The 23,658-nt window shown below is 41.4% G+C and overlaps 1 protein-coding gene across 1 annotated transcript in view; it reads left to right on the top strand.

The window, feature by feature from the left end:
- The window catches only part of CREB1 (cAMP responsive element binding protein 1), a 54,345-nt gene that overhangs the window by 15,737 nt on the left and 14,950 nt on the right, over positions 1 to 23,658 (top strand). Inside the window, exons 2-5 of the mRNA XM_030579571.1 lie at positions 11,133 to 11,254; positions 16,954 to 17,100; positions 18,841 to 18,941; positions 22,835 to 22,977. Coding sequence (XP_030435431.1) covers positions 11,141 to 11,254; positions 16,954 to 17,100; positions 18,841 to 18,941; positions 22,835 to 22,977 — 505 coding nt within the window. The 5' untranslated portion in view covers positions 11,133 to 11,140. The remainder of the gene's footprint in view (positions 1 to 11,132; positions 11,255 to 16,953; positions 17,101 to 18,840; positions 18,942 to 22,834; positions 22,978 to 23,658) is intronic.

The following is a 23,658-nucleotide window of genomic DNA, read 5'->3' as shown; positions in this document are numbered from 1 at the left end:
GTATGGGGTATGCATCAAATTAGGATACTTCATTCAGTCAGCGAAAGTCATTACAGAATCTTGTGGTACCATCAGGTTTGGGCACTAGAATGACTGGACTGCACCACTGACTGTAGGATTCTTCAATAACGCCTAATTCTAAAATTTTCTTTACTTCGGCCTTGATTTCTTCTCTTTTGGCTGCTGGGATTCGGTAGGGTCTCAGTGTTACCGTGGCTCCGGGGATCGTGCGGATACGGTGATAGGTCTCAGTCGTCCACCCCGGTTTTGTAGAGAACACATCTCGGTTGCGATTAGTCATGTCGGCTGCCTCGAGTTTTTGGATTGGCATCAAGTCGGGTGATATCTTCACTTGCTCATGTAAGTTATCCTCCTGGGGAAGGGTCTCCTGGGTGACTAAGCATGCCTCTCGATCCTGTCAAAGTTTTAGAAGATTGATGTGGTAAATTTGCTCCGGTTTCCTGCAGCCTGGCTGCCGCACTTTATAGTTTACCTCTCCCGTGGCTTCAGTCACTTCATAGGGTCCCTGCCACTCGGCCAACAGCTTGCTTTCTGTGGGCACCAGGACCATTACTCGATCCCCTGGTTGGAACCGTCGAAGCTTTGCTTGGTGGTTATAATGGGTCAGTTGGGACTCCTGTGCTTCTCCAAGTGTTCCCGTACAATGGGTGTAACTCTGGCAATCCGATCCCTCATCTGTAGTACATGCTTGACTATGTTCTTTCTGGGATTTGGCTCCTCTTCCCAGGCTTCTCTGGCTATATCCAATATGCCTCGGGAGTGGTGCCCATATAGTAGTTCGAATGGAGAGAAACCTGTGGAGGCTTGTGTAACTTCCCGGATGGCGAACATAAGGTACGGCAATAGAGTATCCCAGTCTTTCCCATCCCAGCTCACCACTTTCCTGATCATGGCCTTGAGGGTCCTATTAAAACTTTCTACAAGACCGTCTGTTTGTGGGTGGTATACAGAGGTCCGTAGGGCTTGTACTTGGAGCAATGAACAGAGAGCTTTCATCAACTTGGATACGAAAGGTGTCCCTTGATCAGTCAGTATCTCCTTGGGTAGCCCAACCCGGGAAAAGATCTGTACTAGCTCCTTAGCTATTGTCTTGGAAGCTGTGTTGTGTAGGGGGATGGCTTCCGGGTATCAGGTTGCATAGTCTAATACAACCAGCACATGTTGGTGGCCCCGAGCTGTCTTCTCTAGGGGCCCAATCAGATCCATGGCTGTGCGTTCAAATGGTACCTCTATTATTGGAAGAGGTATCAAAGGGGCCCGTAAGTGTAGGCGAGGGCTATGTAGCTGACGCCCTAGACAAGAGGTGCAATATCGCCTGACATCTTCATGTACTCCTGGCCAGAAGAACCTCCGCAGGATCCTGGCCTGGGTTTTCTCTACCCCTAAGTGTCCTCCAAACAGGTGACTGTGGGTGAGGTTCAATATGGCTTTTTGAAGCTTTCGTGGCACCAGAAGTTGATGTATCTCCTGCTCCTGCATTTGCACCGTACAGTACAGGAGATCTTTCTTCACTATAATGTAGGGTCCTGGACCTCGGACCTTCCCCTCCACTGGTATCCCATCTATCTCAGCCACCTCTTTCCTGACGTTATCATATCTAGAGTCCTCTGCCTGGTCCCGTCCGAAAGTCTCTCTCCCAGGACTAACCTGCCTGAGCTCCCAGGGGCCGACTTCTGCTTCTTCCAACGGCTCGTCGCCATCAAGGCTGGGGCCAGCCTCCGGCTCACCTTCTGTGTTGGTAGTTTCTCTGATGGGTGCTCGTGTCCGTCTGCCTACTGGATCAGGATCCGGGTTTCCAAAGCCTTCGCGGCCTTCCTTTCTTTTTCTCATCTTCCAGGCCTTTTGGGGGGCTGAGAATAGATCCTGAGAAAACTCAGAAAACATTGGGGGTTGACATTGACATTCCCCCAATGATGAGTCACTGCCAACAGGGTCTCCACCTCCCTCCAGCCTCTCCGGGGGGGAGTAACTTATCAAACCCTGGATAGTCCCTCCCAATAACTACAGGATGTGGGAGTTTAGGAACTACGCCCACTGTCACCTTAATGAGGTTCCCCTGAACCTCTATCTCCACTGGGATGGTGGGGTAATGGCTCATGGCCCCATGCACACACGTCATTGCTACGTGTTTGGCTTGCAGCAGCTGGCTACTTTTTACCAGCTTACCCAATATAAGGGTCATAGCACTCCCTGAGTCCACAAGTGCTGTAGTCTCTGCTCCATTTATCTTCACCAGCCTGGTGTAGTTATGCGGGGCTAATGCGACGCCCGCAAGGTGAATAAGGGCGCATGGGACCTCCCAATCCCCCAGGTTGCATTGCATAGGCTCTTCGGTGCTGGGACACTGTGCTGCTATGTGTCCCCACTCCCCACATGCATAACATCTATATTTGTTTCTAATAATTCTCCTATCATGTGGGCTAGGGGGTTTAGTCCCAGGGTTCCCCCCACTCAGGCCAATCCCTTCCTTCTGGAGTCTCTGCTGGTTTTCTGCCCCCCTCTTCGTCCACCTAGGACTCCCCAGGGGTTTGGCTGCCCCACCTTCCAGGGTTGGGTGTTTGCTACGAAAGGGGCTTTCCTTGGGTAGTTGGGTCAATTCCCTGGCTGTCATGTGTCTTTCTACCAGCGTGATCATCTCGTCATAGGTGAGTGGATCGTTCTGGCCTACCCATTTGCGGAGATCTGGTGGCAGTGCCCTCATGTACTGGTCGATGACCAGAACCTCTAGTATCTCTTCTGGACTCTGGGACTCTGTTTGCAACCACTTTCATGTGAGATGGATGAGGTCATACAATTGGGACCGCGGGGTTTTGTCTTCCTGGTACCTCCACTCATGATACTGCTGGGCCCGCACTACGGTCATTACTCCAGATCTGGCCAGGATCTCTGCCTTCAGCTGGGAGTAGTCTGCTGCAGCCTCTTCAGCCAGATCATGGTAGGCCTTCTGGGCCTCCCCACACAGGAATGGGGCAAGGATGCCAGACCACTGATCTCGAGGCCAGGCCTCACATAGGGCTGTTCTCTCAAAGGCCAGAAGGTATGCCTCTACATCATCCTCCCGCGTCATTTTCTGCAGCCAATGGCTAGCCCGTATGAGCCGCATCCCATCATGGCCACGGTTCAGCTCAGTAAGGGTCTTTACCTGGTTTACCGCCACATAGCTTGGTCTTGAGCAGCTTGGTCCATCAGCAGGCGATTAGTCTCTTGCTGCAGCCGCGCTGCTTCTTGCTGGGTGGCTGCCTGGACACGGGTAGCCTCCTGCTGGGCCGCCGTGGCTTGTATCAGTGTCCGCTCTACGTCATCCATTGTGGTGACAAAAAAAAAAATTAACCCTCTCTTTTTTCTTCCACCGCGCTGTGCACACCAAAAATCCCACCCCTAACACCAGTTGTGACAAAGTTCCTCCTTTATCTTGGTGGGTCCTGCGCTTATTGGCGGATTTGCTCACCTCAGTGATCTTCCCCTATGGTGGAACCCAGAGTCTGGGTCAACTCCTCCTGTGTCTGATCAGGAGTTGCGAGGTTTGGGGGGAACCCGGGCCCGCCCTCTACTCCGGGTTCCAGCCCAGGGCCCGGTGGATTGCAGCTGTCTATAATGCCTCCTGTAACAGCTGCATGATAGCTACAACTCCCTGGGCTACTTCCCTATGGCCTCCTCCAAACACCTTCTTTATCCTCACCACAGGACCTTCCTCCTGGTGTCTGATAATGCTTGATTGTCTGATAATTCCTCAATCCTCCAGTAGCACACCCTCTCACTCTCAGCTCCTTGCGCCTGTTGCTCCCAGCTCCTCACATGCGCTTCCTCTCCCCTGGCTTCTCCCTGCCTGACTGGAGTGAGCTCCTTTTTAAACCCAGGTGCCCTGATTAGCCTGCCTTGATTGGCTGCAGGTGTTCTAATCAAGGTAGCTATCTCCACTGCCTTCTAGAAGGATCTTAACTGGCCCCAGGTGCCTTGATTAACCTGGAGCAACTGCCATTTGGTCACCATGGTCCTAGGGATTTGTTTAGCCTTGGGCTAACATACCTGTTCCTCAGTACCTTACTATAGCCATCTGGCCTTGCCCCATCACAATACACATTGTGAGACACACCTCTCGCTTCAAAGGAATCTGCCTGAGACATATCACCTCCTAGTTAGCTGCCTTAAGAGCATCATTTTCAGTAGAGACACACAACTCCTTAAATACTATCTGTAATACATTTTACAGTGATTACTACAACCACAGGGCTGCTGGCTCTCTTTAGAGACCTCACATGTGCCACCCTTTAGTGATTTATGCTAATATCCGACCCAGGGAATGCCTGTAAAACTTCATGCACTCTTTCTGCCAGTTGGCACCAAGAGGTTCCTGGGTCACAAAACTTGCTGTTATTTTTTTTAGAAAAGGAAGAGAAAATATTTCCCTCTCTCATTTACTGTCTAATCCAAAGCCCACTGAAATCATTGGTCATACTTCAGCTAGGTCTCTAGCGTATTTTTACAGCCTGCAGAGACAGACTTGCATTAGTTCTGCTCAAGCTAGTGGGCTAAAAACTATGGATATTGTGGCATGGTCAGAGGTTCCGGCTAGCCACCTGAGCTGGGACCTAAGGAGCTGAGTGGGCTTGGACTTTGGCAGCTAATCCAAGCCACTGCCCATGCCATGACATCTACACTGCTATTTTTAGCGCTCTAGCTTGAGCAGAGCCAGGATGCATCTGTCTGCCTGGCTTAGGAGGCATACTCCCAGCTGCAGATAGGTAAGACCTGGATTTCTAAAATTAAAAAATAATAATAATAAATCAGAAATTATGTAAAATCACACACATCTCTTTCTATTCCCCCCTCCCATCACTTGCCTGAATTTTACATGCTCATGGCCTCCCAAAACATTCACATTTTGGACTAGAATATTCCATGCTTCAAGTCTGTGTAAATACTTTTTTAAAAAAGTGTTAGGAAAACTCTTTCAGCTATAAGTTCAGCAAAAGTGAGGGGAAAATGCCCATTTGAAAATATTCTAAACTTCCATTTTTTTTGGCGGAATACACAAAAAATGTCCTTATCTAGTTTCAAATGTCAAACTAATGACTTTGGTCATTCAAAAAGAATAATTTTAGTTTATCAAAGAGGAGCATTACTAGTTCAGGTTCTGATTCTGCAAATGTCTGGCAATGGGATGACTCATATGAGTTAAAATTATGCATGCATGTATATGCTTGCAGGACCAGACCATAAGTGCACACTTGTATTTGTTCATGGAGAGTGTGCAGCAGGAAATAAACTCCGCAATTAGATCACCAGCATATTCTCTTTTACTTAAAACAAAACAGTTTGAATTTAAAAAATCCTAAATAGTAGTGTAACGTTCTGGTTGTACTGTTAAGCATTCAAATGAGGAAATTCCAATAGTTAAGAATGCGAGGCAACATTCACTCTGACATCTTGCATGTATATTTTCTTTTTCTTATTCTTCCTGTTAAAGGAAAATTTTATTGTATTGCCGTTAGTGTGTGCCAAAAACTGCACAGGCATTTCCTGACTTGGGTGTTCCACAGCTCCCATGTTACATTTTGTACTTATGATGAGATCAGACACTGGCATTCTTTGTTGTGAGATTATAATTGAGGATGAAAATAATTGTATCCCCAATAATTTTTGCTGGTAGTTTGTCATTTAGATAGCCAAAATGAAGTAGTGAAATTATTAATGGGAGCTACATGAAATTTGTTTAGCTATTGTAGTACAAAAAGGTACTATAATGCTAATTATTTCCTACCTGAATATCCTTGAAACGATCTAATGCCAAAGAGTGCCAATAATGTTTGCACACAAGTGACATAGAAGAGGTCAAAATGGAATCCAGGCAGTTTGTTACAGATTCAAAAACTGGATCTGTGTATCTATGTAAAGACACAGTGTTTCTTGAAATAGTAATTACATTTATTCTGTTAAATATACTTTGGCTTTCTGATGTCTTAAGTATCAGTTTCTTTAAGGTGACGTACGAAATGGGTAGGGAGGGAGTTACGTCTTTTTTTATTATTATTCTTATTTTTGTTGTATGAAGAAGTCCTGAAAGGTTTTCTACTTGACGATTTCCTTAAAAATATCAGGAATGTATCAAAGGATGTTACTTTTTTTTTGTTGGAGACCTTACTGGAAGACTCAGAAATATGTAGGGATAACTTGTTCACCCCTTTCTTGAAGGGGCAGGATGTTAAATCTTTAACAAATTTTTTCCGAAGTGTGATAGCTGAATGACAGCTAAGAGTTTTAAACAGTCTGAGTTTTAAACACTTCCTAATTCAATTAATCAGGGTTCAGTTCCTTTCTATGAGATGTCAAGATCATACTAATTCTCTAGTCATCCATACAGTATTCCAGGAGAGACAAGACTTCGTTTCTAATGTAGAAAACAAGAAACCATAAAAACAAATCTTTTCTGGCTGTCAGTAGGGCATCTAAGCCATGTTGAGGAAAAGTCAGATCCCTAGAGTGTGGCAACAATTGATTTTTGTGATGGTTCAGTGAAAATTGAGATCGGTAGGGAAGTGTGGAGATGCAGGGAGAGGCAGAGAGGGAGTGGAATGTGATGTTCAAGGAGAGTGACGCACTTAGGAGAATATGGGCTGGTCTACACTAGGGGAGGGGATCGATCTAAGATACGCAACTTCAGCTACGTGATTAGCGTAGCTGAAGTCAAAGTATCTTAGATCGAGTTACCTACCGTCCTCACGGCGCGGAATCGACGTCCGCGGCTCCCCCTGTCGACTCCGCTACCACCGTTCGCCTTGGTGGAGTTCCGGAGTCGACAGGAGCGCGTTTGGGGATCAATATGTCACGTCTAGATGAGACGCAATATATTGATCCCCGAGAAATCGATTGCTACCCGCCGGTACGGACGGTAGTGAAGACATATCCAAAGTAGAATAGGAATAGACTCAGAGGAACAGGGGAATGTGAGGTACAGGAGGGAGACTGCAGAGGTACAGGGTGGATACTGAGGAGCACATTTGTTAAGTTTACTGGTCTGTAATTCCCTGAATCAACCCAATATCTTTTTTTTCTTTCTTTCTTTAGATATAGGTATAACATTTGCTACCCTCCAATTCTGTGTTACAGTAGCTGTTTTTAAGGAGAGCTTACATGTTTTTGCAAGCAGTTCAGACACTCAAGACTTTTCCAGAACTCTTGGGGATATATGTGGTCTGGGCCAAATGACTGCTTTTTAAGTGATCCATTTGTTCCAGCAACTCTTCTTCTGTCATCTTAGTCTTTGGTAGTATGTGATCTTTATTACCAGAAAGGAGTTGATCTGGGAGAGGAATAACATCCTCTTTTTTGAAGACTATTGTAAAGAAATCATCTAGCTTCTCAACAATGTCCGTATGTGCCTTACTTGATTCCGTTAATTCCTGGTTTATAGTTGAATTTTGAACCTGAAATGATCATACAAGCTTTGTAAGGTTATGACAAAGATGTTATATGTACCCTCACTCAAATTCTTCTGTTCTGTCTCTGTTTTTGCATGTAGACTCTGTGGACAAGAGGACTTAGAGGAACAATACCAACTGAGTTTAATTTAAATAGACTGATTACTGTTTCAAAAGTCAAAAGTCATTTTTGCACCTTAATGAGCAGTGCAGTGGAGTGCAAACTTGCAGTTTATTTCAGTTATGATGTCTATGATTGCTATGGTAATACAACTAATAAGTAGTGATAGTGCACAGGGCTTGGTTTTTTGTAACTTTTTGGGGAAAATTAAATGGAACAAGAAAAAGATTTGTGATATTCTAGCAAATAGGTTTTTAAAAATCTATCAGATTTTATCTCTAGAGAAGTCTGGATTAAGACATTGCTAAGGTTTGTCAGACAGCAAGAATATGTCTTCCCTTCTCTGACACAGAATTGCTTTACTGTACATACTAAAAAAAAGACTTGCACACATACATAGCGTTTCAGAAATATTAAGTCAATGGAAAAGCCATGAATAGCATGTATATAAATTATATTCATTTTACAGTGAACTTTTAATGCTGTGGAAAAGTCTGATGACCTAAGGAAGACTAAGAAGTCTTCGTAGTCTAAAGAAGACATTATAATATCCAGAATGACACTTCTGTGTGCTATAGATATTTCATTGTGGCTTGCAGACTAAAATCTTTGCTGACTTCCTGAAGTCCTTACCTGAACAGCTTGGGTTGAAAGGTTTAGGACAGCTCTGGATCATGGGCTAACTATTGCATGGATTCCCGTGAAGGTTCACACTACAAATATGTTCCTAGCAATTCTTAATATCTGTTTAATACCGTAAAGAGATTCCCATGCAAAAAACAAAATTAAAGGTTAGAGTTAAGATTGTAAATAAATCTTTCTAACTTTAAAGATAGATAAACACTGGAGTCCACAAAATTAAGCACTACACAGGAAGGAAGTTTAAAGTTAAGGTTTTATCTTTAAACAAAATGTAATAACTTTGAACTATCGAACAAAACAAACTATAGAATATATCAAAATGATGAGTTAAATTGTCTCAAACAACCTTATCTGAACCCCATTATTCTGTCTATGCTCAAACTCTGTTCATAAGATATTCTTGGGCAAGCAAGCTTTACATTTTCCAACTAAGATAAGATCAGCCATGTACTACACATCCCACAATTGAAATACTAATATCTGCATCATCTGCCAACCAAACAGCTGTAGTATCTCCAGTCTGCTCTCTCCTGACGTATTAGCAACCCAAAGATCAAACCTTTTAGAGGTCAGACACACAAAGACCTATCCAAATCTTATCTTACCTTCCTGATATTGTTCCCTCAGATCCACCATTGGATGCAATGCACCAATCTTAAACTGTTCTGATCCTCATTGGCAGGCTTCCTGTGGATACTAATAGATGAAAACTTTATTCTGTGTATGTACAATGGTGTGACCCCTGCAAGCTGATTCTGATTGCATGGTTCATGATGGTTGCACAGCCACAGGCTGTGTATTGCTTGAAGTCCTTCCTAATGAAAATTTATAAGGTATAAACTGCTTAAGATACATTAAAACTACAAGATTCACAGCCAGATTACCAAATTATAGAGTATCAGGTATCTGTGAGCTGTGATACTTGTCAGACTCATATCTGCCTTCTATGGAATATACAAATTCTGGCATCAGGGGGAGGCAGGGCAGTTTGAAATGCTTAGGAGAACCTAACTTGCTTTTTCCAAAAATGGAGAGGGTCTTGTGCTTTATGATTTTTAGTGTAACTTAACCTTGATTTCTTTCCTTTCTGTAGTGTTTGAATTTTTAGAATTACAGTGTTCTTATGTTATAGTTCCCTTAAATTACTGATAGTTATTACAGTTTCACTCCAAACCAGGGACTTTTCTAAGCGTTTCCAAACTGATGTTGGAACTACATTTGTGGTACTTGATAGCACTAAAAACTAAGTTTGCTGATTTGAGGGAATTTTTTTTTGCATTGGAATGACCACGTTTTGGTTTATGCACAGTGGCTTGCTCTGTTCCCATGGAACATGACTGAGGTAGTTGGCACCTGTATCTTTCCATTGCTATTTTTCCTGAAGAAAACAAAAGTGTTTACGCAAAATTGGTCGCCTGTTGCTGCTTTCAGTATTTATGGAGCTTTTTCTTTAACGGTCTGGAAATATTCAGTAGAGGCCAAACTGGTCCAGAATTCACACTTATTGTTGCTTATCATTCCACAGATACTTGTTTTAATACTGTTTACTTTCATTGGTCTGATATGCAGTAACGCTAATCTAAGCCATCGAGATTTCATACTTTACCCAGGACTGAAGTGTGATAAACAGAATGAATGTGAAAGACAGTGATTGCTTCAAAAGAGAGCAGTATCTATTCGCAAATAATATACATTCCAAAGTAATTTTGAATCACAGTTCTTGTTGAAATGGAATAATATTTCAAATGAAATGTTTAGACCATTAAGAAGTGACTGGTTGTGCAATATCCAGGTGCTCATTGAAAGGTAGTGAGATTGGAAGACTTCTCTAAACTTGCAATAATTTATTACATGCTAAATATTTTCTTTTGAGTATTTAAAGGCGATTGTAAAATGACTTACACAGATTGGTGCAAATTTAACATTGAATAAACTCTCCCTACATGCTTGCTCTTTGGGGTTGTGCAACTTCATTGTATTGAATTTTGTATGTTCTACTGAAACACACTTATTCAATTAACACTTCAAAATAAGATTGTATTAAGAGCTGTCTAGGATGTGTAATTTAGCCAAGGAAAATTCACGTTATATACAAAACAGCATAAAGCCTTCTAACTTTTTTATAAAAGTAATTTCAAAAAATTCCAAAATATCATGGGTTGATTACTGGAAATCATGCCAAATCCCTTATCTTGGTGTTGGTCCATTCTGGAAGTTACTTCCAATATTATCTATGTTTATTTTCTTTGGCAGATGAATTTTATCCACAATTGTGGGTAACATTTTATCCACAGGAATAGCATTTGTAGGAAACATCCCTGCTCAGTCCCTGGGATGGCACGTACTCAGTTGCTCCGTGGCGATGGCCCGTGCACACTATGATCACAGATAGGATTTGTGGGGATGGAGCATGAATAGTTCATATAGAATCTTCAGAAAATTTAGCTGCCAAACTTACGTTGCTGAGCATGTGCAAACTGCCATTTGTTTTGAAGGTTTATATAACTTGGCCAAATTTGGGCAGGTTTTCGTGGGGATGGCAAAAGGCAAAACTGACAGCAGAGAGAGCCTCCTGAGAGATTTTGAGTCCCTGAAAGTGCTAGAACTTCTCAACAAAATGGTTGTAAGAATATTTTAACATGGGGCAAACAACATATTTTCTTCGTCTTATTAGAAATTGCTAAATTATTTTTACTGAAACTTCACAGAAAATTCAGTCTGAGACAGACATCTGACACAGAAAATGTCTTCCTGAATGGTTAAAAGAAAAATTATAAGCAACTGAAAACTAGGTCTTATAATACAAAATGTTGGGCTGCAGTAGCTATATGCATTGCTACCAGCTCCACCAATAATAGTGGAGTTACATGGATATGTAAGCCATGAAAGAGGCAAACCCATACTCATGACACACATCATTGTGATTGTAGGTAACTAAATGACCATGGAATCTGGTGCAGAGAACCAGCAGAGTGGAGATGCAGCCGTTACAGAGGCAGAAACCCAACAGATGACTGTACAGGCACAACCACAGATTGCAACATTAGCTCAGGTACAAAGTGATTTGGTTTAATATTTTTACAGCATTGTTGCCAAATGCATAAAGTTTAAGAAGGAAACTATTTTCTGAGGCGAATGAGAGAATGTTCCATTTTATGTGTGTCTAGAACAAGGAATATGTGTATTTCATTTAATTTTGTAATGAGAGTTGTACAGTACCACTTGTTGGTTTATCTTTAATATCATATTGGACTGTGTTAGGCCTGAAGTAGTTTTAATGCCGGGATGTGCTTGCCGCCGCTTCCCGCAGCCCCCATTGGCCTGCAGTGGCGAAAAGTGGCCAGTGGGAGCCGCAATCGGCCGAACCTGTGGACGCAGCAGGTAAACAAACTGGCCCGGCCCGCCAGGATGCTTACCCTGATGGGCTGCATGCCAAAGGTTGCCGATCCCTGTTTTAATGTATAATCCATTTATAACACGATTACAGATACAGAGTTTTGAATTACTTCTTTTCACTTGTAACATTCCTTCCCACCATTCTTTAAAGATACTTTGAAACTTTGAATTTCTGTGCTGACTTGTATAAACAGGATTTTGCTTATTTTAGTTAGGAACTTTATCTCTAAAGAAAACAAACTGATTTGTTTTGTATGGTTAAATAATGCAGAGAATGCATAAATTAACAAAAGGGATGGATATAACAAAAATTATAAGCAACTTCCAGACTTCCGTTTGTTTTATGCTGTTTGCTCATTATCAGAAACTCAGATTCTGCAGAGTTGTCCCCTGTTTACTGGGGCACTGTTAGACCCTTTATTGTCTCAAAAAAAAGTTACTTTGTAGAGGCCAGAAATAATGCAAACCTAATTATCTTCTGAATTTCAGGAACTCAGCCTATCCTGGGTTCTATTGATGTTTGGCAAGAGTAACTCCATCATGTAAATGAGTATAGAATGTGGCCTGTGGCATCAGTCCCTTGTGTAACAGTTTCACTTAGTAAATTATTTGCATTTCCCCAAAGTATGTAAAATGATGTCTCACTCCTATCTCTTTATTTTGAGAATTTCTGATGTCTGTCTTATGGCATGATTATGAAATCATTTACCACTTTCATGTTTACAAAAATACATGACACCTTGTAATAGGCAACTGTTAACCCTTTTCACTTGGATTATAGTCTTGTGTAATTAGCAATACTGAAACACTGAGAATTTAGCTGTATAATAGGGTTCTGTTTAGTACTCGTTACTCAGGCAAAATTCCCAGTAAAGTCCATATGGAAGTTTTGCATGAGTAAGAAATATAGAACTGGATCCTAGATAATTAAGAATTGAGTAACTGCAAATAAGTGTTTAATCCCTTTCCCAGTTGTTACTCACTATACTATTTTACAGATTTTTTTTGTTACTTTGAGTAAGTTATGATTCTGTTGCTGCATTTTTTCACACCATCTTAGCTTTACCCTATCTGTACCTTTATACTAAAGTGTTATTTTATTATAAGACTTTTAACTTGTGTTATGGCTATCCAGAGCATGGGATGTGCAGCTATAATCACTTTTACAATCCAAATAAATAATAATATCAATGTAATTCTTTCATGATCTCATTTTCAGAGAAATGTTACTCTCTCTTTATAACACTTCATATACTTGTAAAATTTGCAGATGACACCAAGCGGAAAGGATTGCAAGTATTTTAGAGGACAGGATTAGAATTCAAAATGATCTAGACCAAGGGTCGGCAGCCTTTTGGAAGTGGTGTGCCGAGCCTTCATTTATTCACTCTAATTTAAGGTTTCGCATGCCAGTAATACATTTTAACATTTTTTAAGATCTCTTTCTTTAAATCTATAATATATAACTAAACTACTATTGTATGTAAAGTAAATAAGATTTTTAAAATGTTTAAAAAGCTTCATTTAAAATTAAATTAAAATGCAGAGCTCCCGGACTGATGGTCAGGACCCAGGCAGTGTGAGTGCCAATGAAAATGAGCTCGCATGCTGCAGGTTGCCTACCCCTGATCTAGACAAATTAGAGAATTGGTCTGAAATAAACACAGTTTAATTCAATAAAAAGAAGTACAGAGTTCTTCATTTAGGAAGGAAAAATCAAATGCACAAATACAAAATGGGGAATAACTGGCTACGTAGTAGCCCTGCTAGAAGGGATCTGGGGATTATAGTGGATCATAAATCAAATATAAATTGACAATGTGATGCAGTTGCATTCTGGGATGTATTAACTGGGGTGTAATATGTAAAACACTGCATATAATTGTCCTATTCTACTTGGCACTGGTGAGGCCTCAGCTGGAGTACTGTGTCCAGTTCTGGATGACACACCTTAGGAAAGATGGGGACGAATTAGGGAATCCAGAGAAGAGCAACAAAAATGATAAAACCTGACCTATTGGGTAAGGTTAAAAAAACTGGGCATGTTTAGTCTTGAGAAAAGAAGATTGAGGGGCCCCTGATAACAATGTTCAAATATGTTTGTCTGTTATAAAGGGGACAGTGATCAATTGTTCTGCCTGTCCACTGAAGGTAGGACAAGAAGTAATCTGAAGCAAAGAAGATTTAAGTTAGATATTAGGGAAAACTTTCTAACTATAAGGATACTTTACCTATTTAGAACAAGCTTCCAAAGGAGGTTGTGGAATCTCCATCATTAGAGTTTTATAAGAACAGTTTGGACAAACACCTGTCAGGAATGGTCTGCATTTATTTGGTCCTCCTTCAGTGCAGGGGCTGGACTTGATGATCTTTGGAGGTCCCTTTGAGCCCTATGTTTCTATGATTCTATAATTTTTTTGTTGCATTTGTTGAGGGCTAGGGAATGCTCTCCTAGTAAAGAGAAAAGTTATACTTGCTATTTTGAATAAGATAAATTGATTCCATAAGGTATGAGTCAGAAACATCTGCCGAAATGATTATCAGATGTTGGCCTAGCTCAACAGCAGAACAGCTTTCAGTTGATCAGCTTTGCTTTCATTGGCAAGAACTACTTTAGTCAGTTGGATTCATTATTAATAAGGCCACATGTTGATGGAACTTAATTTGTCTTAAAAAATTACATTAAAAGGAGGATTTTTCTGCAAGTTCGTACCCTACTGCCTGAGAAGCTTGTCGCCCAGATTGTTTACTACCCTTCCTCCAGCCAACTGACATCATGGCACAAGTGCCCCTCAACTGCTAAAGAAGAGTAGTGCCATGCTAGTTTCAGCTGCAGATGGCACATGTGAAATTGGTCAAGTGCCACTCTGCAAGAATGCAGTGCATCTTTGCAGTAGCCATTGTGACAAAGTTCCTCCTCTACCTTGGTGGGTCCTGCGCTTATTTGGCAGATTTGCTCACCTCAGTGATCTTCCCCACAGTCTGGGTCAACTTTTCCTGTGTCTGATCAGGAGTTGGGAGGTTTGAGGGGAACCCGGGCCCGCCCTCTACTCCGGGCTCCAGTCCAGGACCCAGTGGATTGCAACTGTCTATAGTGTCTCCTGTAACAGCTGCATGACAGCTACACCTCCCTGGGCTACTTCCCCATGGCCTCCTCCAAACACCTTCTTTATCCTCACCATAGGACCTTCCTCCTGGTGTCTGATAACGCTTGTACTCCTTAGTCCTCCAGCAGCACAGCCTCTCACTCTCAGCTCCTTGCGCCTCTTGCTTCCAGCTTCTCACATGCACTTCCTCTCCTCTGGCTCCTCACCTGACTGGAGTGAGCTCCTTTTTAAACCTAGGTGCCCTGGTTAGCCTCCCTTGATTGGCTGCAGGTGTTCTAATCAACCTGTCTGCCTTACTTGGTTCTAGCAGGTTCCTGATTACTCTCGTGCAGCCCCTGCTCTGGTCACTCAGGGAACAGAAAACTAGTCATCCAGTGACCAGTATATTTGCCCTCTATCAGACTCCTGTACCCCACTGGTTTGGGTCTGGCACACCATCTTCACAATAAAGAGCAAAAATACAGGCACCAAATTTGGAGAATAAAGGAGAGACAACTGGGCTGTCCAAGTACAATTTCCCTTGATTTTCTGTCAAACAAGGCTTCCACATAAAGGATTGTTGGTTATGGAAATTCAGAGATCAGTGTTTTAAAAATCATTCATTCATCAAGATATAAATTTGTTCACTTCTGCATTACAATAAGTGTTAATGTTGCTATATGACATTATTTGAAGCTCGTGGAAAACAGAAGTGTAATCTTTCCTGCATTTTTAGTCAAAAGTTATTACGTTTCCTGAAAACTCCATTAAACATAGTGACATTGATTAGCATTTCCAAACTGGGGTCTTTGAGGGCTTGTCTACATGATGCAGCAATGTACAGTAGTTGCGTGTTAACGTAGCACTACATGGAACTTTTTTGCTCACCAGCAGGGTCTACATGGACCAGTTAGCGCACAGCATATTGGCGTGCTTTACAAATCACACCCCTCTAGTGCAGTGGTTCTCAAAGCCAGTCTGCCACTTGTTCAGGGAAAGCCCCTGGCAGCTGGGTCGATTTGTTTACCTGCCGTGTCCGCAGGTTCGGCCGATCGTGGCTCCCACTGGCTGCGGTTCGCTGCTCCAGGCCAATGGGGGCTGTGGGAAGGGCAGCCAACACATCCCTCGGCCCGCACCACTTCCCGCAGCCCCCATTGGCCTGGAGCGGCGAACTCTGGCCAGTGGGAGCCACGATTCACCTAACCTGCAGACGTGGCAAGTAAACAAACCGTCCCGTCCCATCAAGGGCTGTCCCTAAACAAGCAGCGGACCGACTTTGAGAACCACTGCTCTAGTGTGCATTGCTGCACCATGTAGACAAACTCTAAATTAAGCTTCAAAAACCATCTTTAGGGACTCATGTTTGAAAATTGTAGCCATTGTTCTTTGTAGCAATAAATTAACTCTCAGTTGTGTATCTTGCAGTATAGCATTGAAATGACTACCTAGAAGCCATTTGTTTCCATTAAAAGCATGCGTTGTTACTCCGTTTGAACAGTCAGTCTGTGGGCTTTATTTAAAAGGACATTGCCAGCTATTTGATTTGATTTACTTTGTGGCTGTAGTTTCTAACAAGTCTGAAAATTTGACTCCCTAACTAATTTTGACTTTTTACAGTTGGCAAATACTCTCCTGCATTTTCTAGTTTGAAAACAAAAGTAGCTCAGCACCCATATGTTTCTGCCTGAGAGTCAGCAACATATCATAGAATCATAGAAGATTAGGGTTGGAAGAGACCTCAGGAGGTCATGTAATCCGACTCCCTGCTCAAAGCAGGACCAACACCAATGAAACCATCCCAGCCAGGGCTTTGTCAGGCCAGGCCTTAAAAACCTCTACAGATGGAGATTCCACCACATCCCTAGGTAACCCATTCCAGTGTTTGGAAGGAAATATTCACTGTAGGAATATTCACAGTTCTGGCAATATTTAATTGCTGCAAAGGAAGGGCGCATATTAGGTTTTGATTACATTACCTCAAAACAGAGGTGTTTCCTTCATTTCTTGGCAGTGGTTTTATAACAAAATGTTTAGAGCCAGGGGGACATTCTTCAGAAGATTAAATTACAAATTAGGACAAATGTTGGGCCTAGATGGGGTGTGTGTTTTTTTTTGTTTTGTTTTTTGGTGTCCCTTTTAAACATTTTTGGATATCAAAGCCCTTCCTAGGAGAAAAGGCGTCATCCTTTTACTGCTGAGAATGTTCTTGGTAGTCAAATAATGAGATGCTGCAATAATCTAATACATATTCCTTCTCTCTCTTTTGTAGGTATCTATGCCGACAGCTCATGCAACGTCTTCTGCCCCAACGGTGACCTTAGTACAGTTGCCTAATGGGCAGACAGTTCAAGTCCATGGAGTTATTCAGACAGCCCAGCCATCAGTTATTCAGTCTCCACAGGTCCAGACGGTTCAGGTATGTATTAAAGGATTTCAAACTCCTAACTCATGCATTCTATATAACCTTATCAGTCCACCTTAATCCAACGTATGTGTGTTCTGTGTCATGTCAACTTAGAATATGCTGAAAGGAAAGTCTGTACTGTACTTGTTATCCCATTCCTTTTGTCTCTTTGTGGTTTATCTGCTTTTCGTTTCTACACATTATTGAGTTTCATTTCCTTCTAGAAGTTGGTATTAGGTTGTGCTTTTTGCTTATACTATTTCTATATCTGGCTTTTACCTGCTGCAAAGTTAACATTACTAGACCATTTTTATGTCTATTTAGTGACTTCTAAGATGTCTCATTTCTGTATCTTAAATGAACAACAACAACAATTTTAGAGATTGCCGAATTATTAATGTGGCTGATGTTCAGGAATCAAAGTTTTTGCTTCTTGGAAAACATTTGTATTGGTTTACATGTGTATTTCTACCTCTGGCAGGTTGCGATAAATGATTTTAATATTAATGTTTTGAATGTTAACTTTATAAAACCTTAGTAATTGCTTGATGCTGTATAAACAAAAGACAATACAGTTTATGATTCACAGGGTGAAAAGCCAATCTCAGAATTTATTAAAGACTTGGAGAAAGGCTTCAGTAGTCCAGAAAGCCTTAGTCTTAATCTCTACTGTGGTTCCGTCTCTGAGCAACATTTTAAATTACCTTTTAAATCCAATGTTGCTGAACATGGAAGCAGGAACTATTTAGGCTGTGGTAAATCATTTTTTGGGCATTGGGAACCCACAGAGATGAGAACTAAACTAAATTAAAAGCTAACTATTGAGATTTTTTTTAAATAGAGGTATTTAAACCAGTATTGATTTAAAAAAAATTAGGTGACGCTTTAAAATGGGATCATTCTGATAATGATCTTGGTTATTTCCTTGCATTACTTCGGTTATGTACTTTTGTCACGCTCTACCTACCTCGGACTATTGGAGTTAGAGTTTAATGTTTTACCCAGTTAGAAATCTGGAGCTGCACAATTTTCAGGTGGTATGTGGCACTAGTTTCTGGCTCTAGTGATTCAAGGTAAGAGAGTGATGATGAAATCATGTTGGAATTCAGAACGGATGATGAAGTACAAAAATGTATTTTGAATGGTGATATTTACAGTCCAATACTTCACAGTCTGCTATGGTTTTATAACCCTTTAGCATGGCACCCAGGAGGCCTTAAGCGCCAAGTATACAGCATGAAACCAGGAAAGGCTCCTGCAGGACCTCCATATCCTTGTAGAGTTTTATAATTGGTTCTGTCACAACTGCACTCCTCATTCCCTTTGTCTCCAGACCCTTCTGCTTTCAATCCCACGTTGCTTCTAGTTACTGTGTCTCCAGACCTGACTGCCTACCTTGCTTTGGTTCTTTGGACTGGATGGAAGCAGGATAGAAAGAAGGAGTTATGGAAAGAAAAAAGTGGGTGGAACCATTATTTATAATAATTTGCCCATTATATATTCTCTCATTTGAGTGACTTAATAGTTAAATACATTTCTGAAGCTAGATGGTTGACTTTGGGTATCTATGTATCCAGTAACCAGTGATCAACTATTACTTTTGATTTTCAAGGTCAAAGTCCTGTATAATACTTGTATTGATAATGTCTTTTGCATACTGTGAAAATTTGCTTATAGTGGTAGATTTATTACTGTAGAAGTGGCTTGTTAAACTTGCTTACAATGGTAAATTTATTCTGTTCTTATTTACAGATCTCCACTATTGCAGAAAGTGAAGATTCACAGGAGTCAGTGGATAGTGTCACAGACTCTCAGAAACGCAGAGAGATCCTTTCCAGACGACCCTCCTACAGGTATGGTTGTTAAAAGCTGAAGCATTTTGCTTGATGCATTTATTCGACAAATGGGTAGACAAATAGTGTGTTTCCGTAGTTAATATGAGATCTTCCTTTTTTACTAAAATATTCCTTCAGTGACACCTTTCCATGACCAATTTCTGGTGGGATGCCAGGAGATCAGCAGAATAAGATAAGGAGAAAGAGGAAAAATATCTGCCATTATGGAGAGATAGGAAAGAAAATCAGCTGAGAATAAGTTCAATGCTAAATAAATCTATATGTGTAGCATTTAGGTACAACTGTGAGAGAAGCCTTAGAAGTCGCATAAATAGATATTTAATTCTTGGAGTGCCACTGAAATGTGCAGGTAGGTTGCTGCTGTATATTCTGTAGTCTCTGTAGAATCAACTTTTCTGTTTGTTGATTATGTTGAAACACTAGCAATAGTCAGATTTAATTCTTCCCTTTACCTGAGACGTCCAGTGGAAACATGACATTATGTGGCTCATTAAAACTGCTGTAGGTGGTATTTCTTAGAATTTGCCATGCTTCTTGGGGAAAACTAGCGGATAACCAAACAGGCTGCAGATGCCCAGAAAAGAGGGAAGTGGCCTAGTCAAGCTAGTTTACTTGTATTATTCTCTTCAAAATGCAGGAAAGTCTTGGATGTGAGTTAGAACTAGCCTTGGGCATCTCTAACTTGCATGCAGGCGCTTATGCAGCAGAACAACTTTTCTTTAAATCAGACATTCATGTCTTCCTTTAGTAAATGTCCATGAATGTTACAAAGAACAGCTCATTCTGGCAGGGCGGAATTTTCTTCTGTATTTGAGTAATGAATTCATTTTTAAAATGCAGTGCCGTGGAACAATTGATTATATGTAATTCCATTCAGCAACGCTTTTTGGTGTGCTGAAACTGACATGTATCCTTACTTTGGCATGTGAAGGTCTAGAATGAGCCGCACATCCTCAGAAAATGTGCAGGGACAATGTCAGTAGCAGATATGGAGACAGTACTGGAATCACTTATTTGGAGCAGAATTGGCCTTGGGACCCATAATCATATGCACACTAAATCTCTGATCTGAGGGCCCTTAAAATGAGAATTTCACGTTTTGTTTTAAAACATATTAACGACGCAGTTTTAATAAGCAGTCACAGCTCTCCTCAATGTCAAAGTGATTTGTAGGTGCTCAGTACTTCTGAAAATCCAGCTATAAGTTTCTAGCCCTTTTTTGTGAAAATTGGCTTGAAAATATAAGCCAGTCACCCGGCTTGAGAACTTGTTATTCATTTTTCCTAGAGTGCACAGGTTTTCTGTGTCCCTTTCTATAGCCATTCTGGGTCTTTAGGGGGCAATTAAAGCCATGATGGCAGGCTTCTAGATTTTACAAGTGCCCCACTTGTGTTTGTAGCTGCGGAGGGGAGGGCTACTGGTGTTAAATCTCCCACCGACTTCCTCCTAGTCAGCTGTGTGCAGCTGAGCCGTTGAGCACCCAGTATGACATCTGACCACAGGAAAAGGCAGTTGACCAAAATGAGGCAACAGAGTTTAGTGAACAAGGCAGAGCACTGAGTACAAGGGACTAATGCATTCTAATCCCACATTTAACACTAATTCTGTCTGTAGCTTTGGTGAAGCCACTTAGGGCCAGATTCCGTCCCCCTCAAGCCAGCTTCTATGTGCCATTTAGGCAGGAGGAAACTCAACTGATGTAAAGCTGGTGTACCTGGATTCTATGCCAGCCAGCCTCCCCACCCCAGCGGAAGGGTCATGTTGGAACAGAAAGGGTCGGGGCCAGAGTACAGCAGTGTTCTGCTAGTTCTCAGATAACATAACCAGGCTGTTGTAATTTACATTAGGGACAGGGCTGGTAGAGATCAGCCCATAGAATCAGGGAGCCATAACCAGCTCCTTGATGATCCCACCTTCACTTTGCTTGTCCATTTTTAACTCAGATATGTTTCACTTTTTCCACACCACCTCATGTGCATGGGAGAAACTCCCCATCTAAATTTGTAAAGCCAACACCTTATCATATTTGAAATTCCTCATTAATACTTTACCTCTGCCACAGTACCCACCATGCCCATCTGGCATTGGTTAAGAAAGTGGTGAGCTGTAATTTCTGCTTTTCTGATAACTGCTGCTCAGTTCTATTATTACCTCATCCTCCCATCCCCCCATCGTTTGTCCGTTTTGTCCACCTGTCTCATCCTTTCTGTCTCATCACCTGTCCGATGCCTACATTGTAAGCTCTCCAGGGAGATGACTGTTGTCTTTGTTACTTGTCTGTGTAGCGCCTAGCAAAATGGGGAGCTGAGCCTCAATTGGGGTTCCTAGGTACTAACAGAGTCTAATTAATAACAACAAAGCCCTATTTCTATCTCTGTCTTTGTCTCAGATTGTTTGGTAATTGACTAGCCTCCTTGGAATACAGGAATATATAGGTTTAGCTACTAAAGCCAGGCAGGAAAATTCAGTGTAATCTGGGCCTGGGTTCTTCAAATGTTTTTGGATGAGAACTAGGGGTGCAGTCCACAACAGAACGAATAGCGCTTCGTACAAAAACAAAAGAAAGTCCCAATTTGCCTTGTTGCCTAAAGAAGCCTTTTGCAGTTGCATATAATGGAGCATGCAGTCAATAAAAGAGAGTTTGCCACTCCTCCAGATTCTTGGTAGAGAGAGTTATCGGTCCAGTTGCAGCACAGAGGGCAAGTGGTAGACCCAAGCATTTTGGGCAGCTCTTTTGTTGAGCATCTATCCGAGTCAGTTCTAGTCATAGTCAGTGAGATCCATGACCTTTATGACTACAGTAGAACCTCAGAGGAACGGAGGCTGTTCGTAACTCTGAAATGTTTGTAACTCTGAACAAAACATTATGGTTGTTCTTTCAAACGTTTACAACTGAACATTGACTTAATACAGCTTTGAAACTTTACTATGAAGAGGAAAAATGCTTTTAACCATCTTAATTCAAATGAAACAAGCACAGAAACAGTTTCCTTACCTCGTCAAATCTCTTTTTAAACTTTCTCAATTTTTTTTAGTGGTATACGTTTAACACAGTACTGTGCTGTATTTGCTTATTGATTGATTGATTTGATTGATTGATTGATTCTCTGCTGCTGCCTGATTGCATACCTCCAGCTCCAAATGAGGGGTGAGGTTGACCAGTCAGTTCATAACTCTGGTGTCCATAACTCTGAGATTCTGCAGTATGTTATGTTTTGTCCATTTTGGCTTTGAATAATTAAGCCAACTCAGTAATTAAACCCAAATTGCTCCTCCCTCCCTTTACTATTGCAAGTCCGAAAGCTTTCTCAAGCAGAACTATTACCTAACCTGTGGACTTAATTGTGTGACTTTCATTAAAACGCCCAGCCTTGTCTCCTGAACAGATGCTAGGTCATAAGCTGATTGCACTTCACAATCATTTCTGCTAAGTTTTTGAAACTAAAGTCCCTGGGTGAATTTTAGGCCTTGGTGGCTTCTGCAGCAGGAACACGTCCTCTGGATATGGATGGTGGCAATGAGGAGGTTTGGTGCTTTAAATACTCTTGCTTTCTTTTTTCACATCTTTCTGTGACTGAGAGCAGGAAACTTGTAAAAAGTGTATTAAAGATGAAGTTTTTGAAGAAAAAGGGAAAATGTGAGTTCTAGATCCAAGTATGCAGAAACACACAGGCTGTTCTAGATTGATTCCACACCACCTTTTTCCTGTGGCATTTTTAACCCTGTTACCTAGCATCGTTTTAAAGTGTGCTTTAATTTTTCTTCCCAGCACATGTATTTTATTGCCTTATTTGCTGCACTTTTGAGTTTTCCCCAGCACCAAGTAGCCAGCAGAATTGATTTTACTTTCACTTTTTGTTAAAATTTTTACAACACACTGTCTTTGCCAGAAAAATTTTGAATGACTTGTCCTCAGACGCCCCAGGAGTGCCGAGGATTGAAGAAGAAAAGTCCGAAGAGGAGACATCAGCACCTGCCATCACCACTGTAACAGTGCCAACTCCAATTTACCAAACCAGCAGTGGGCAGTACAGTACGTAGTTGCGTTTATTATTGGTTGTGGTAGTTGGACCGGAAGAGAGAGAACTGTTAAATTCTACTTGCATGACTGTTTGGGCTGGGGTAAAAGATGTCAATATAACACTAATTTAATGTGACCCTTGTGCAATGTCAGAAGCCTTATTAATCCTGTTCCATGACTATATAGGGTCTGTGACTTTCAAGTACATTCCAGCTGTGGGCGTGTAAAATATATAACTTACATTCACAAGGCCTGTTGGTTGCTATTAGTATGGTACATGTTCTACTTTCCAAGGTACAAAAGGGATTAATCAGAGTGCTTAATTCAAAACTTTCTTGGGAGAGGAAAGCTATTGTGGCATTTCAGAATTTTCCTTCTTAGCTAATATTTCTGTAGTTTTGGCTTAAAATTTTTTAACACTTATAATATATAACAAAGTAGCAATTACATTTTCAGATAGACAAGAAAAAAGCAGGGCTTCCATAACCTTATTTGAAATGCATAATAAATTTCAATTTCTGTGTATGATGTGCTCCCCCTGCAGCCTGAATACTGGGATGGAAATTAGTGGATTAAGAGAGTGAAAAGGAAGAGAAAACAAAATTATTAGATGGAATGAGAGACTGGATATGTGTGTGTCCAAACAGTGCATGAGAAGGGGATTCGAGCAGGAAAAGACGCTGGAGAACAAAA

The sequence above is a fragment of the Gopherus evgoodei genome, chromosome 11, assembly GCF_007399415.2.
Source record: "Gopherus evgoodei ecotype Sinaloan lineage chromosome 11, rGopEvg1_v1.p, whole genome shotgun sequence".
NCBI classification, from domain to species: Eukaryota; Metazoa; Chordata; order Testudines; family Testudinidae; genus Gopherus; species Gopherus evgoodei.
The sequence above is the reverse complement of the archived record's forward strand: the minus strand, read 5'-3'. Positions and strand labels throughout refer to the sequence as shown.